Genomic DNA, 15,774 nt, shown 5'->3' with positions numbered 1-15,774 from the left:
CGGTGGCAGACACGGGGCTCGGGGTGGGTTTCGGTCCATGACTCACATCCTTCGCTGCTGCCGTGAGCCCCGCACGTCCCTCGTGGGGCTGAGGCTTCCTCCCCAGCTCGCTGTGATGGGGGGGCGCCCCTCGGGCCCTGCGTCAGCGCGGCCGCGAGCCTCAAAGCAGGGCGCCGGGGAGGAAGTGGGCGCAGAGCCCGCACCATGGCGGAGCAGGAGCAGGAGCAGCTGCAGCGATGCATCCCATCGGGGAGGGAGGCCCTGCGCCAGCACCACTGCAACCTCCAACGGGTGGCCGAGTACTGCGAGAGCAGCTACCTGCAGGTGAGGGGCCGGGAGCGGCGGGGCGAGCCCTGGGGTGCTGCCGGCAGCACTGGAGGGGTTGGTGGTCTCTGAGCGGTGCGGACGGGAGCCTGAGCAGCCCTTACCCAACACATGGTGCTGCCGCGTGGGGGTTCTCTCGTGCCTCAGTTTCCCCTCTTGCCCCACAGCGGGTTTTGTGCTCAGCTCCCAGAGCGGGTCCCTCTGTGACACCAACCCTGCTGGCCCCAGGGGGCTGGGGGTGCCTCTTGGCGGCGCGGAGGTGAACCGGGTGCTTGTCCCGGATGAGGACCTTTGGGATGAAACAGGCTCAAGCCAGACCCGGAGGCTGCTCCCGAGGGGTTGGAGCTACCGGAGTGGAGCTGAAAGGGAAACCATGATGAGACCCGGAGGAGCTGTGGCTGCCCCATCCCTGGCAGTGCTCAAGGCCAGGTTGGACACAGGGGCTTGGAGCAAGCTGCTCCAGTGGAAGGGGTCCCTGCCCGTGGCAGGGGTTGGAGCTGGAGGAGCTTTAAGGTCTCTTCATCCCAGCCCATTCTAACCGGGGTTTCTGAGCTGCCATCCCCGTGGTGCTGGTGGCGCCTCGGGCTGTCCCCAAGGGAGCGGTACCACAGCAGCAGCATCGCGGGGAGGCACCAGCGGGTCCCTGGTGCCGGGGAGGCCGGGGAAAGTTCGATGCATTTGGAAAGCAGAAGGAAGGGACCCTGTGGCTCCACGTGGAGGTCCCCGGGCCCGTCCCACCCCCTGTGCCCCCCACCCCTTGTGTTGCAGGCGAGCGACCAGCGGCAGGCGCTGGAGGAGACGATGGCCCTGAGCGTGCAGTCCCTGGCCAGCGTCAGCTACCAGGTGAGCAGCTTGGCCAGCGCTTTCCTGCGGCTGCTGGACCTGCGGGCGGCCGAGCTGCGCAAGGTGGAGGCCGACATCAGCTGCATGGCCCAGGTTGGACCCCTCGGGGCTGGGAGCTATGGGAAAGGGGGGGTTTGGGCAGCTCAGAGGGGACAAAGACCCCCCCGAGTCATGCGGAGCCCTTCACCCCCCTCCGCAGCATCACCTGGCAGTGGAGATGTGAGACCATGTCCGTGGTGGTCCCCCAATGCGTCAGGGGGAACGAGTCCATCTGGGGCTGGGTCATTGGTCTCTGGGGGGTTCTCCTGGTCTGGGCACTCACAAATCCCAGTGGATCCCATGGGAGCTGCCTGGGCAGCACTGAAGTGAAGCGATGGGGTTTGCAGCCTCCGCCTGGCTCTGCCCTTGCTGGGGGCTGGCTCTGGCCTCCCGGAGCCTGGGGACACCGATGTGGATTCCCGTCACCACCCGCCCTCTTCCTGGCACTTGGAAGTCGCCTGGAGCTTTTCCAGCCACGGGAGGAGACGGGACCCCAGCATCACACTGGGAGCAGCAGGAAAACAGCTTTGGGTGCCCGAGGCCCACACCTCCGCCTGCCCCGTTCCGTGCTTTAGGAAGGGCCAGGTCTGCTGTGCTGGCACCCAGGGCATCCCCTGTGATGGAGCAGGGCAGGATCAGCCCCTGAGGCTGTGGCTGGGCTGTGGGGTTCAGGCTCGGCTCCCCCAGTCCCTCCCTGACAGACGGGGCTGGGGATGGAGGTGGGGAGGACGCGGGACGGGGCAGAGGTGACAGCGGCGTCTCCGCAGCGCGTTGAGCTGCACAAGGAGAAGGTTTCCCGCCGGGAGATCGGCTCTTTGACCGTCAGCAAGAGGTTCCCGTCGTGCCAGAAGGTCGTGGCCCCCCCCAGCCCCCCCTGCCTGGAGCCCTACTGCAGGAAACCCCTCAACTTCAGCGTCCTGGACGACATCGGCCACGGCGTGAAGGTGAGCCCGGGGCTGCGGTCCCCACTGCTCCCAGCGTTGGGTTCACAGCGGCTCAGTGGGGACCCTGCCCGTTCCCCCCCATTCATCCCATCGGGTCCCAGGCAGCGAGGGGGGCTCAGTCCAATGGAGCGCAGGGGAAGCGCGGCCCCAGCGCTCAGCAAAGCCGCGCTCGCACCGGCCCCGGGCCCTTCCCAGCACCGAAACCACCGGCACAGGAAGGCGCTGGGGGGGGGGGGGGTTCGGTCCCCACGGAGCCGCCGTGGGGCCGGGGCTGGGGGGGAAGTGTCAGCGCTGGGGCTGCGGTTCCCACGCTGCAGGCGCCTCTCTGGGCTCCTTCCGCCCCGCGGCTCCCATGGGGGACCCAGCGCAGAGCCGGGGGGGCCGCTTCCCGGGCACCGGGGGGGCACGGCCCCGCTGCCGTCACCCCGCGCCTCCCTCGCCCGCAGGACCGCAGCACCCAGCTCTCCCGCACCGGAACCCTGGCTCGCAAGGGGACCAGGTCATCGGCGCAGGCTGCGGGCACCCTGGGGTGAGCCTCGGGACGGGGGACGGGACGGGCGCGGGGCTGGGGGCATTGGGGGTCCGGCCCCATCCCAGCAGCCAGGCTGGGGCTCAGCCCCTGCTCTGCCCGCAGGAGGAGCGGCCGCGTCCCCGAGCCCGTCCGGCCACCGGTGGTTCCCGAGGGCAAGATCTCCATGGCCCCCTCCTCGCTCATCTCCATCAGGTACCGGTGCTGCAGGGAGGGCCTGGGGGGGTCAGGGCTGGTCTCTAGAGCAGCCCCATCCTGATGGGGAGGGCTGGGGCACAGGGTGGGGAAGGGGTTTGCACCACGTCAGGACCCCCTGCCCCACTGAGTGACACCCACCCCTGCGTGGGCCGAGGGTCAATGAGGAGGGGGCAAAGCTGGCCCCAGCCTGGCCTCACCCTGACCCTGTCACTGCTGCCCCCCAGCTCCAGCGGGACCCCCGGTGAAGGCATCACCCCCCCCCCGCCACCACCACCGCTGCCACCGTCCCTGCCAGGACCGTGCCCCGTGCCCGCCGCTGCCATCCCAGCACCAGCACCGCTCCCCGGGCACCCGGAGCTGCTCCCGCTGGAGATCCTGCCCCAAGGTGAGCCCGGGGGTGCTCGTCCCAGGGGGCTCACGGGGAGCGCGCGTGGCCTCCGTCCCCCATGGAGCCCCTCATCCCCCATTGATGCTGCAGCCCCCGATGACCTCGAGCTGCCGCTGCCGTCACCTCCAGCTCTGCCTGACTTTGAGGACGTGGCCCCACTGCCAGCCCCCCCTGCAGAGGACCCCCCCTGGGCCCCGCAGAGCTACATGGAAAAAGGTCCCGCAGATCCCCCCCATCCCTGATCTCTGCCAGGGTGCTCTTGGTTGAGCCCAAATCACAGCACCCAGGGCTCAGCTCTGCCGGGGGCTGGAATGAACACGGAGCAGCGCCGTGGTCTGCTCCTGTCCCGGTGGAGGCTCCATGGCCCTCCCCTCCCTCCTCTCACAGTGGTGGCCCTGTACCCCTACACGCAGCAGCAGGACAACGAGCTCTCCTTCCAGCCCGGTGCCCTCCTCTTCGTCACCCGGCGCCACTCGGACGGCTGGTGCGAGGGTGTCATGGGCCAGGAAGTGGGATTCTTCCCTGGCAATTACGTGGAGCCCTTGTGAGCCCCCTGCATTCCCACCAGGAATCATCTCCCCCTGGATCAGCTCCTGCTGCACCTCGCCTCGGAATCTGGCTTTGCTCAGTACCCAGAGCATCCCCTGCGTGTTCCTTGAGTGTTTGCTGGCAGTGGCATCAGTTGCTGCTGGTACTGGGGATGGAAACGCTGGTCCCCATGGGCTGATCCTGGCGATGCTCCCAGCCCCAGGAACCTGCTGCCCATTCCCCATCAGCTTGAGCCACAGAATTGGTTTGGGTTGGGAGGGACCTTAAAGCTCCTCCAGCTCCAACCCCTGCCACGGGCAGGGACCCCTTCCACTGGAGCAGCTTGCTCCAAGCCCTGTGTCCAACCTGGCCTTGAGCACTGCCAGGGATGGGGCAGCCACAGCTTCTCTGGGCACCCTGTGCCCGCGCCTGTTGAGATGCAGAAAGGGATGAGCCAGGGCCCAATCCTCCACCAAAGGGGTACCCAAGGGGCTCCCTCCTGCAGAGCATCGCTTGCAGCCTGGCCCCACACTGCAGCTCCCCCTCCATCGCCTTCCCCCCTTTCACCGGCCCAAGGAAGGGGAACAAACGCGCACGGAGCTGTTGCACACCCAGGTTTATGCCCTGGGTACAAACACCTCGTGTCTCTGCAATACACTGCTCTGTATCTGTGTACATAGATATGCTTTTCTTTAATTCCATGGCTTTAAGTTCCACACAGTTGAACAGGGTCCAGAGGAGGAAGAACGGGGGGGGGGAATGCAGGAAGAGGAGGAACAACTCGGGGCTGCTTTGGTTATCACTGCTCAGGTTTGTGCTGGGGTTCCTATGCTTTGGAGGGGTTTCCACCACCCTCAGGGGCCATTAAGGCTGTGGAGAAATCCGGGAGAAGCCAACACCAGAGAGCAGTGAAGGCTGAAGGTCCCCTCTGCAGCACGCTCGGAGGGGGCGTTAATACTGCAGGGGCCAGGGGACCTGGTGCCAGGGAAGCGCTCAGCACCAGACCTCCCGGGGGAGCCTCCGCACCTCTCAGCCAGGGCAGGAGGGAAACTCATCCCCAGGGTCCGGGGGGAGCTGGTCTGAACCAGCGGCCACGGGGAGGTGCCCGGTGATGGCTCGGGATGAGGAGGAACCTGCCCTGGAAGCAGAAGCAGAGGATGGCAGTGGAAGGCAAGGGCAGCTCCTCCTCTTCGGACGCAGCTGCAGTGCCCCGGGGATGGGCTGGAGGAGGCGTTTTCCCAGGCACCACCTTCCCAAAGGCTTCCTGCTCCTCGTGTCAGGGGCGTTAGGGAATCAATCCCAAGGGACGATGGCTCCATCGCCAGGCCCAGGAGCGGGGCTGGGATGCAGAGGGGGAGCTCGGGCAGCTCAGATTCCCTGGGTTCCATTTCCAGCGGCCTCGTGAAGAGGCAAAGAGCCCCGGGGCATCGGGATGAAGGCAGCAGCAGGCAGCTCATGGCCAGGCCGGGCGGCTGAGGAGGATGGAGGCGCGAGGAAGCACGTGCAGGGCCCAGCCGTGGGGAGGACCCAGCCTGGTCCTTTGGGAACTGCCCTTGTGAAGTCAAAAGGGGAAGGGAAGAAAACCAAGCCCCCCCCCCCCCCCCCCCCCCCCCCCAAATCACCTTTAGTGTTGGCAAACACCGAGTGCATAGAGAAGGCTTCACCTCCATGGGGCAGGGGAAGGGGGACCTGGAGAAAGTGCTTGTATCAGCGGGGAGGAAGGAGCTGGAGAGGAAAGGAGCCCAGGAGCGGGGCCAAGCGAGCGGTGCCGATGAGTGGGGGGTCCACGGGGTGACCCCCCCCAGCATCTCCTCTCCCATCCTCTCCTAGCGCCCAGATCCCCTCCGAGCCATCAGCACTTCTTGAGGAGCACCTGCAGGTAGCGGGCGACCTCCGCAGCTGATTCCCAGGGGACAACGGTGGCCTGGAAGGCTCCCGGCTGCTTCTTCTCCATCTCCTGGGTGAGCCGGTGCATGGGGAAGCCCTTCCGTGGGAAGGCCACGTCCGCGGCGGTCAGAGCGGCGGCAGGGCAGAAGTCATTGGCACCATCTCCGACGTAGAAAACCCTCTCGAACTCCAGCTCCTCCTGGGCTCTCTCCGCCAGGTATTCGGTCAGGATCTTGCGCTTGCACATGTTGGCCGGGCAGTCAAGGCACTTGTGGCTGTGGTAGGGCCCCAGGGTGAGGTACCCCCTCTTGTCGAAGCTGGCCGGGTTGCTGAAGACCTTGCGGAAGAGGGAGTAGAACCCGGCTGCCTTCAGGGCGCATTCGATGCCGAACATGTTGGCGTCGGAGATGAGGATGACCTCGAAGAGCTCGTGGTGCTTGGAGAGGAACTGGAAGAGGTCTGGCACACCGGGGGACAGCGGGATGCTCTCGTACACGCTCTTGAAGGCGCCCATCTTGACGCCCTGGTCCCCCAGGTAGGCCAGGACCCGCTGCATGTACTCGTTGTAGGAGCCCTCGCGGAAGGTCTGGCGGATGTGGTCCGGGAGCGCCTGCCCCGGCGCCGCGCGCACGATGGACTCGTCGCTGTTCTCGTTGATGATGGTCTCGTCGAAGTCAAAGACCAGGAGGAACCGGGGCGGCCGGGCCCCGGCCATGCCAACACCCTGCGGGGCAGGAGCGTGCCCGCCGTTAGCGCGAGGCGCTTGGCACAGCCACGGTGGCACCGCAGCAGCGGGGTGCTGCCGGCCCTGCCATGCTCCTTGGCCAACTCAGCCCCTGCAGCTGGGCCCAGCGAGGCTCGGGGGGCGGGGGTTAATCCCTGCTGGCATCCCTCACCCCGGCCCTAAGGCCTTTATCCTGCCTATAAAGAGCTCATTTTGCCAGCGCTAATCCCGTTCCTGCAGTCAAGGGGTCACTGGGCCAAGCGAGCTCCGCATCCGTCCTCCCCCGGACACTTTGGGGTGGGTTTATCCCCAGAAGGGGTTTGTGTCCCTGCAGGACCAGTCTGGCTCTTCCCAACAGGAGAACACTTTACAAGCTGATTCTTGCTCCATCACCCGGGCACAGCTCCCTCCCCAGGTCGGGCTCTGCAGGCACCACAAAGCCTGGGGTCACTCGGAGCTTCCTCCCGCCCCGCTCTAACCCCCAAAGCGGACCTGGAGCCTCCCTCCTAAAGCCACCACGGCCCCTGCAGCACCTCCCGCTGCTCCCATGACCCCGACCGGAGACCTGCAGGATGGGGACCCCAATTCCTGCTCCCGAGAGGGGATGCTGCGGGTGCGCACGGCACTGACCTTAAAGAGGCATGGCAGCCCCACGCCCTCACAGCACCTTTTCATGGTAAGAGCATCACTCTGTGGGCAGCGTCTCGCTGAAGGCAGCGCTCAGGGCTCCTCCGCCTGCAAAGCACCAAGGACAGAGCGGGGTTGTTAATGGGTCCGGCACCAAATGGCACAGCCGGGTCCTGCAGCCAATTCCCAAACTCGGGACCTTTTGTCCCGGGAATGGAGGAATTAAAGGAGCCTCTGCAGAGCCCCTTTAATGCTTGTGAACCCTCTTAATTCCCCCGAGCACCCGGGCTTTGCTGCACGTGAGAGCGGGCATCGACCGCATCGACCCCAGCAGCACGCGCTCCGTTCCAGCGGTGCCCTGGGTTTTTCCCAGTAGGAATAGTTTGGGATGGGTTTTCAATGGCGGCCTCCTCCCGGCACGGAGCAGGCAGAGCAATCACCCCCTGGGACAGGGCTGACTTTAACTGGGCACCAGCAGCGCAGCTCGGCCGGGCTGGGAGCCTGCAGTGATTTGGCCGCCAGCACGCAGCAGCAGGGGGGGTTTCGCAGCCCAAGGTGCTCTGTGGGGGGGCCTGGGCTGGATGGGAGCCCAGCACCAACCTATTTTGGGCACCAGCGCGACCCAGGACTGTGCTGGAAGCACAAACCACAGCCGCGATGAGAGCCCAGCTGGAAGCCTGGGTCCTGAGGAGCCTCCCAACCAGACGCCAGGCATTGCTTTGTGGAAGCCCCCAGCAGAAGCCAAGGGCTGTTTGCAGGCATCATCTGAAGCCAAGGAATGCTCCATTTAGCCTGGGCGTGGGATCAGCCACCACAAATTGCAGGTCCAAAGGGAGAGAAACAGAAAAAGACCAAACATGAAAGAGGAATTGTCCTTTTGGTCTCTTTTGAGGCCCTAAAGAGCTGCCAGTGGTGAGAAAAGACCTTGGGTCGAAGCCTTAAGGAGGAGACTTTGTGCTACGGGGAATGGGCTCACTGATCCTGTGGGCACCACCGTGGGCACACGAAGGGACAACGGGGACCTGCATTGGGAAAGCTCTTTTTGGCCCAAGGTCCTTGCATTTTGCTCCAGTGGAAGATGCCCCTGCCCGTGCGGTGCTTGGAGCTGGATGAGCGCTGAGGTCCCTTCAACCCAAACCAGGCTGGGGCTCCATGGTTCTATATCAGAAGCTGGAGCAAAACCAGTTTGGTCTCTCCTGGCTCCCTCCTTGGTGAGCCCATCACCAACCTCAGCACAGGTCCCTGCAGCTCCCCAGGGCTGGCTCCTTTGCTCTTCCTAAAGCATCGTGAGCCCCAGCAGGGATAAATCCAACTGCTCCCAGTTGCTGCATTGGGCTCCTTGCCCTGGTGTCCTTGCAGCTGCATGGAGCCTGCTGTTTAGCTTCCCTTGGGGAGTTAGTGGGGAGGAAAGAGGCCCCTGGGCTGTTTTCTATGGGATTTCTAAGGAAAATGATAATCCATGAAGTCTGCTTGGACAATGCTGTTCCCATCCACCAGCGGGAGACCAGAGCATCCCACCATGCTCCTGCAAGAGCTGCCTTCTGCTCTCTGCCCTCAATTCACTGCATCCAAAGGTGCATTGCTTTTATGCAAAGGAGACATTAAAACCTAAACCAGAGTTATTTAGGGAATAAAGGCCCGGGATGGGATTTACCACCAGCCTCTGGGGGCTGTGGGGCAAGCGATGCCCTTTCCGTATGTGCTGTTTTCCCCTTAGGATACAGAAAAGGGAGATCCCAGCGTTGGGAATGACTTAATAAACCAGTGCTCACCAAGGACGAGCCCAGCTGGGGGACCTCAACCCCTGGCTCTGCCCCATGCAGGACAGGGAAGCCCCCAGTCCTCCGCGACTCCAATCCTGGCCCTGGGCACACCGGTAGCGCCGTGGGATGGCGCAATGGGCTCCACCCGGAGCAGGGAGAAGTGAATCCCATGGGGATCGTGGCACTGCTCCCAGCAGAGCTATTTCTGCACGGAGATGACTCACCCGGCGCCTGCTTCCCGGGAACGCGTCCGTCCAGCGTCCACAAAACAGGGACTCCCTCCAAGCCAAGGGAAAAGCGGCCGCGCTTCCGACCATGATGCAAAGCCTGGATGTTGGAACAGAAGAGGGGGATTTGCTCCCTAATCCCATCAAAGAGGAAAGGCTCCAACCGAGCCCAGGCTGAGGAGCGGAACCCGCTGGGTAACAGCAAGGAGCTGCTGGGCTCAGCCCCAGCCCCCTGAGCTTTCCTCCAGCCTTCCCGGGGTCCTCCCGTCCCCAGCGGGCCCCGCAGTGCTCCCCACCCCCGTTATCGCTGCAGCCTCAAGCCTTGGGAGGGGTCAGGGCAGGACAAGCTGCGCGCAGAGGAGCGGTGCGGAGCTGCCCCCCCGCCCTCCGCCGTGCGCATGGGGATCAGCGCCCGCTCCCGGAGCCGGGAACTGCGGAGGGGACCCGGGGGCATTTCCCAGCCCCGGGGCTGGATTTTCTCACCCGCCAGACCCAGCTTTTGCCCGATTTTAACGTTTTTCACCCTAATTTCACCACTGACCTTTGGCAAACGCAAGTGCCCACCTCCCAGACCAGGATTAAGGGCAGACCAAGAGGATAAAGTCCTCCTGCTCGGGGGGTCTCAGCCAGCCCTGCCCGGTGCCACCGCACCCCTTCCCCTGCTCCGCGGCTCCTGCTTCACCCCAGCCCCAGGGAACGGGGACGGGGACGCGGTCCCGGGCACCCCGGGTTTACGGCGGCTGCTCCCGACCCGCAGCGTCACCGCAGCCCCCGGCGCCCTCTGCGCTGCCCCCAGCAGCCTCAAAACACGCGGGTTTCACCCCAAAACCGCTGCGGGTGCCGGGTTGAGGGAGTCCGAAACCGGATCCCCCGCTGCGGTGCCGGAGCCGCCGCCGCCGGGAGCTCGCACCCCGCGGCCTCGCGCCCTCCAGGGCACCGGAGCCGGTGCCAGCCCCGAGTGGCAGCGGCGGCTGCTCCGGTGCAGGCACCGGCGCGCTCCGGCCCCGCTCACGCTCGGCCGCTCCCCGGGCGCTCCGGTACCGGTGACAGCCGCAACGGGGGGGGACTCATGGCACGATCGCTGCCGGGAGGCACCTCCCGGTACCGGCTGTCCCGACCCGCGCACGGACCCTCCGGTACCGGCACCGTCCGCCCGCTCCCCGCAGGATCGGCACCTCCCGGTACCGGCCGCAGCGGATACCGGCACCTCCCGGAGCCCACACCGCCAGGTCGGCGCCTCCCGGTCGGCGCCTCCCGGCACCGGCAGCGCCCCCGGTGCCGCCTCGTCCGCACACGTCACAGCCCGCTCAGCCAATGGCAGCCGCACCCGCACGCACACAGGGGGCGGGGCCTGCCGGAGGCACTCCCTTTTCCCGCGGGCGGGGCCGCTCACTAAAGGGGCTCCCCCCCCCCCCAGCATCAGTAAAACCATCATTAAGAAACAATTTAACCGTTCTGGGGGGATTTTGCCCCAAAACAAGGGGGGGGGAGCAGCCCCCCGGCCATGCCCAAAACGGGCGGGGGGGGGGGGGGCACGGGCGCGCCCGCACCCCACGTCCTGCCCTGGGCTGCAGCGCGGCGGTGCCGCGGCACCGGGGGCTTTGCAGGAGCCCGCACAGCGCCGGTAACCGCACAGAGCCGCGCTTGTTCCGAGCCCGGCGGCAGGGAGGGGACGCGCCCGTCCGAGGCTGGGTTTTGCCCTGCCTTTAATTAGGGACGGTCGAGAATAGAAGGACGCAAATAAAAGGGCAAAGCTCTGCAAAAAGGCCGCGGTTTTGTGCCCGCCGCTGCTCCGGGGGCCGCCACGTCGCGCTCCAGCGGTAGCGCCCCAAGCTCTCCATGCCCCCCGGCTGGCACCGGTCAGAGCTCCGAGCGCTGCTGCGGCCAAACCGCTGCTATTCTGAGACCTTCAGCCTCGCCCTGCTGCTGAAGGACACCCTCCGCTATGTGCCAACAGCGGCAGCCTCCCCCAGCACCAACCCGGCTACCAGGGAACTGCTTTATCCCTCATGGAGCCGGAGGCATTCGCGGGGGTGAGGCAGAGCGCACCCCGCTTCCCCGGCAGTGTGGGCTATGATTGCCCTCCTTACGTGTTCCCCACCTCTGGAGCTAGGCCAGCCCCTGTTAACCCAGCAGCCGTGTTCAAACCGCAGCAGTGGGTACGCGGCCCTCAAAAGGGCAAATTCTCTGCTGCCTCCCATCTCCTTCCCCCTGAGGGGCAGTGGGGCAAAGATCGTTCCCGACCCATGGCAGACGGAGGAGCCTGGCGGGGAGCGATCCTCGTATCCCAGTGATTTTCCACTGTTAAGAACCGTGGAGAGCAAGTGAGGACAGCGCCTGCTGCATGGGCTGAGCCGGCTCCCTGCAGCCCCGGGACAGGCAGGCGGCCCTCGCCCGGCGCACGTTTCCCTTGGAGCGGGTCCCGTTTTCTCACCCCCGAGGTTGCATCAGCACCCATCAACCAGCGCTAAAGCCCGCAGCATCCACGTCCTGTGGCCCATCCCTCCCCTGCTTCACCTCCATCCTGCAGCGCACAGAGCAAGCTGGGTTATGGCTTACCCATGGAATCTGTGCCAGACCCCCTTGTGCCCATGGGCTCCGTGTAAAACCAAAGCTTTCCTTTACTATCCCTATGGCTCAGTCTCCAAGGCACATGGATAAAGGAACCATCAATTGCAGCCAGTCACTTCCTGCTGTCTCAACAGTGTTCTCTAATAAAGTGTCTTTTATAGCAACAGAGGTTTGGTGGTTGAATAATATTTATATGGTCAATATCAGGAAAACCTTAAAGAACTAACAAGCAAGACAACAGCGAGCTCCATTCACTTCATGGAACCTCCCTGCGTTCCTCCTGTTGACATGGGCTTTGGTTTTGTATTTAGCATTGAAAGTCACCAATAAGGACGCACCAGAGCAGTGGTTAGCTCACTGCCCATCAGCAGCCAATCTATTTTATATGTTCAGTTCTATATAACATGGAGAAAACAGGAAATGTAGGCAGCAAGACTGGGCTTTTCATCTGATGGGATGAGCTTCTGCTGAGCTGGCACAGGAGATGCCCAGGTAACACTGATCATCTCCACACAGGACACGCTGGCCACGCTCTCACCACCGTGCTGGTGAGCAGAGCAAGGTGATGCTCTCAGTACCTGCAGCTCTCCTAGAGCACGCTGCCCTCATCCTGCTGGAAATCCTATTCTCACCCATGGAAGCAAGTCCAATCTCAGCCTGCTTTGTCATAAACCAAGCCTAAAAAGCCTCCGACTCCCTGCCAGTCACCCAACATAACTGACACGGATCAGCACAACGGGTTCTGAAGAGACTGACCGGAGTGACAAACGTCTCATCGCAGCCCCCAGTTGCTGAGTGCGTTTAGAAAACACTCGAGGACAAAACTCTGGGCTCTGTCTCAGTGCAATTCCTAAAGGAGCTCAGACAATTGAGCTGGCAAGAGCCATGAGGAGTCACTGCAACACGGACATAGTGCTCAGCGGCTCTCATTAGGGAAGCACTTCAGCAACGTGATCGCCTGAGGGACCAGGGCATTAGCAAGGAGTTAGGAACAAGCTGCACGCTGGAGATGTTTCCTACTTCAGTGAGTTACTTCGGATCCCAGCCTGGATACTGGCAGAGCAGAAGCTGCCTTCCTTCATCCACTTCATTTGCTGCCTGGAGAAGCAGGCAGCGATCAGCTCCACTGCCATCTCCTGGCTCCTCCTCCTCCCGCGGCTCCTCTGCAGGGCTCTCCTCAACAGAAAGGACACAGATTAAACTGCAGCTGCCTGGGGAACGATTTCTCTGCGGGATGGGAAAGCCAAGAGCTCCGGCAGCACCACAAGGTACCACGGCTTACACTGGTTTAAACTAAACTGCATTTCTCTTCTGTCAATCTACCATCAGTTTTGGGCAGAGCAGGCATAGCTGGATTACTGTCAGCAGCGAAAACACATCTAAACCGAGTTAATTACAATCCATGAGTCACTGCATAGTAAAATCCAGTTGTTTTCTGGTAGTAGCTTCAGTACCCACAGAACCCCAGCCAACTTTTCAGGCCAAGCAGGAATTTTCCTATGAATTAAGAACTCTAAAGACACGTTTTCTGCAAGAACCCAAACCCTGAGTCCAGGTAAAGCAGCATATTCTGACCTGCTTCCTGTTTCCTTGGTGATGGCTGATGAATCACATTCCATTACCACACAGAATGGACAGTTAGGGAACGTGCCTCCTTGGTGCTCTCCTTCTGCCCCTGGGATCTGGGCCAGTGGGCAGCTAAAGGCAAATCCAAGCTCGCTGGCCACATAGGATGCATCTCCTTGCAGCACCCTGCAGGAGCTGTGCTGTGGAAGGGAGGTGCAGGGATCCTGCTGGGATCACGGGAGCTGCCTAAGAACCAGAGCACAGTTAAGAAAGCCTACGTCCCGTTCAAGACCTTTGGACTGGGACCTAAGGCTTAACAGAAAGCTGATACCTTCATGCTTGGGCTGCTTGGAAGGAATCATTTTTCAGTCTGAACTAATTTTATGGATCATTATCCGAGGCCTCTCCAGCTGAAACTCTTATGTCCTGTTCCCTGCTTTGCTCAAGCGATCACAAACACACTGTGAGCTGAGCAAGACTTCCCCGTTGTTATTTTATTGTGTCCCCAGCTTTTTGCCCGTAGGTAAGCAAAATACAACCACAAAGAGGCAACCGATTGTGATCTCCTTTATGATTACAGCCACCATCCATGCCTGAAAAACCTTAGAGAGGAAATGATGCAGAAGAGCTAAGAACCGAAAGGGGAAATGGTGATCCTGGGCTGGGGACAGTTGCCTGGGTCAGAAAAAGCAGAGCACTGGTGCCCACTGTCACTCACTGGCATCGTGGCAGGCAGGTTCCACATCTGCACAACAGGGTTATTGACTCGCCTGACAGCCACACACTACATTTACTCAGCCTGGCTGCTCAAGTGACCACCACCGCGAGCCCTCAAGCAGCAAAGGTCTCCTTACAACCCTTCCTCCCAGTCTGACTCAAAGCTGATTGAGAAAGTTGGCTTCCTGCTAAAGGTGTGAAGCGATTCTCGCAGCCTGCGAGGTCCGGATGAAAGCACACCAGCATTTTATAGGGCGAGGACACAAACACCCCTTCAATTCAGTGCCTGCACTGAGCTCTTGGGGAAGAAGTAACTCGAACAGGCTGGAGTCCTGGTGGGAAAGCAAAACTGGAAATGGTTCTGTAATGTGCTGCAAGCTCTCAGCTCGGTGCATGGCTGCAGGGGTACCGTGCAGCTGCAAATGCAACACCGATCTGAACGAATACAGCACCGATCTGAACGAATACAGCACCAATCTGAATGATTACAGCACCAATCTGAACAAATACAGCACCGATCTGAACGAATACAGCACCGATCTGAACGAATACAGCACCAATCTGAATGATTACAGCACCGATCTGAACGAATACAGCACCGATCTGAACGAATACAGCACTGATCTGAATGATTACACCACCGATCTGAACGAATACAGCACCAATGTGAACGAATACAGCCCAATCCGAATCAGCACCAATGAATGATTACACCACCAGATCTGAAGGAATACAGCACCGATCTGAAGGAATACATCACCAATCTGAAGAAATACACCACCAATGTGAACGAATACAGCACCAATCTGAATGATCACCACCGATCTGAACAAATGAATCTGAATACAGCACCAATCTGAATGATTACAGCACCGATCTGAACGAATACAGCACCGATCTGAACGAATACAGCACCGACAGCACCGATCTGAACGAATACAGCACCGATCTGAACGAATACAGCACCAATCTGAACGAATACAGCACCGATCTGAACGAATACAGCACCGATCTGAACGAATACAGCACTGATCTGAATGATTACACCATCGATCTGAACGAATACAGCACCGATCTGAACGAATACAGCACCAATCTGAACGAATACAGCACCAATCTGATCAGCACCAATGAATGCACTGATCTGACAATACAGCACCGATGATCTGAATGATTACACCACCGATCTGAACGAATACAGCACCAATGTGAACGAATACACCACCAATACAGCACTGATCTGAATGATTACACCACCAATGTGAACGAATACAGCACCAATGTGAACGAATACAGCACCAATCTGAACGAATACAGCACCGATCTGAATGATTACACCACCAGTGTGAACGAATACACCACCAATCTGAAGGAATACAGCACCGATCTGAAGGAATACATCACCAATCTGAAGAAATACACCACCAATGTGAACGAATACAGCACCAATCTGAATGAATACACCACCAATGTGAACAAATACACCACCAATCTGAATGAATACATCACCAATGTGAACGAATACAGCACCAATCTGAATGAATACACCACCAATCTGAAGGAATACATCACCAATCTGAACAAATACACCACCAATCTGAATGAATACACCACCAATCTGAATGAATACACCACCACACAGCCTTTAACTCCCATACGTGCAGCGCATGGCAGCAGCACACGAGTGGCTGAGGACAAAGTTGGGTCCCGCTATCAGCTGCCCCTTGGTTATTGTTCTCAGACTGCAGGCAGAGCTAAAGGTGAAACTGCAACCAGAGCTTGTAAAGAGGAAGAGCACTTGGCCACAACACACTCACCTTTGCTCAGGTCAAATGAGCAATAGGGACCGATCCCCACTGGCTTTTCTGTGCAGGGTTACTGGTGATGAGGGCTTCCAGC

The 15,774-nt window shown here is 61.0% G+C and overlaps 3 protein-coding genes across 4 annotated transcripts in view; 1 reads left to right on the top strand and 2 right to left on the bottom strand.

The window, feature by feature from the left end:
* Positions 1 to 13,981, bottom strand: part of SNF8 (SNF8 subunit of ESCRT-II) — a 70,432-nt gene extending 56,451 nt beyond the window's left edge. For both annotated transcript variants that reach the window (XM_057421439.1, XM_057421440.1), the window contains exon 1: positions 13,978 to 13,981. The gene's annotated coding sequence lies outside the window, so the exon portion shown is untranslated. The remainder of the gene's footprint in view (positions 1 to 13,977) is intronic.
* ABI3 (ABI family member 3) lies at positions 205 to 3,870 on the top strand. The gene is made up of 8 exons (XM_057421442.1): positions 205 to 324; positions 1,093 to 1,260; positions 1,974 to 2,150; positions 2,597 to 2,679; positions 2,785 to 2,874; positions 3,102 to 3,262; positions 3,356 to 3,481; positions 3,653 to 3,870. Exons 1-8 carry the CDS (start codon positions 205 to 207, stop codon positions 3,811 to 3,813), a joined length of 1,086 nt encoding a protein of 361 aa, XP_057277425.1. The 3' UTR covers positions 3,814 to 3,870.
* Positions 5,607 to 10,081, bottom strand: PHOSPHO1 (phosphoethanolamine/phosphocholine phosphatase 1). The gene is made up of 4 exons (XM_057421438.1): positions 10,063 to 10,081; positions 9,019 to 9,121; positions 7,035 to 7,139; positions 5,607 to 6,404 (listed from the first exon to the last, which is right to left on the bottom strand). The coding sequence occupies exons 3-4, from the start codon at positions 7,077 to 7,079 to the stop codon at positions 5,646 to 5,648; spliced, it is 804 nt and encodes a 267-aa protein (XP_057277421.1). The 5' UTR covers positions 7,080 to 7,139; positions 9,019 to 9,121; positions 10,063 to 10,081; the 3' UTR covers positions 5,607 to 5,645.
* Positions 13,982 to 15,774: the final 1,793 nt, after the last annotated feature.

Source organism: Pezoporus wallicus, unplaced genomic scaffold (genome assembly GCF_028554395.1).
Source record: "Pezoporus wallicus isolate ANWC-B61680 ecotype Strahan unplaced genomic scaffold, APGP_CSIRO_Pwel_v1 contig_13057, whole genome shotgun sequence".
In the NCBI taxonomy this organism is placed as follows: Eukaryota; Metazoa; Chordata; class Aves; order Psittaciformes; family Psittacidae; genus Pezoporus; species Pezoporus wallicus.
Note: the sequence above shows the minus strand (reverse complement) of the source record. Positions and strands in the feature narration are given on the sequence as shown.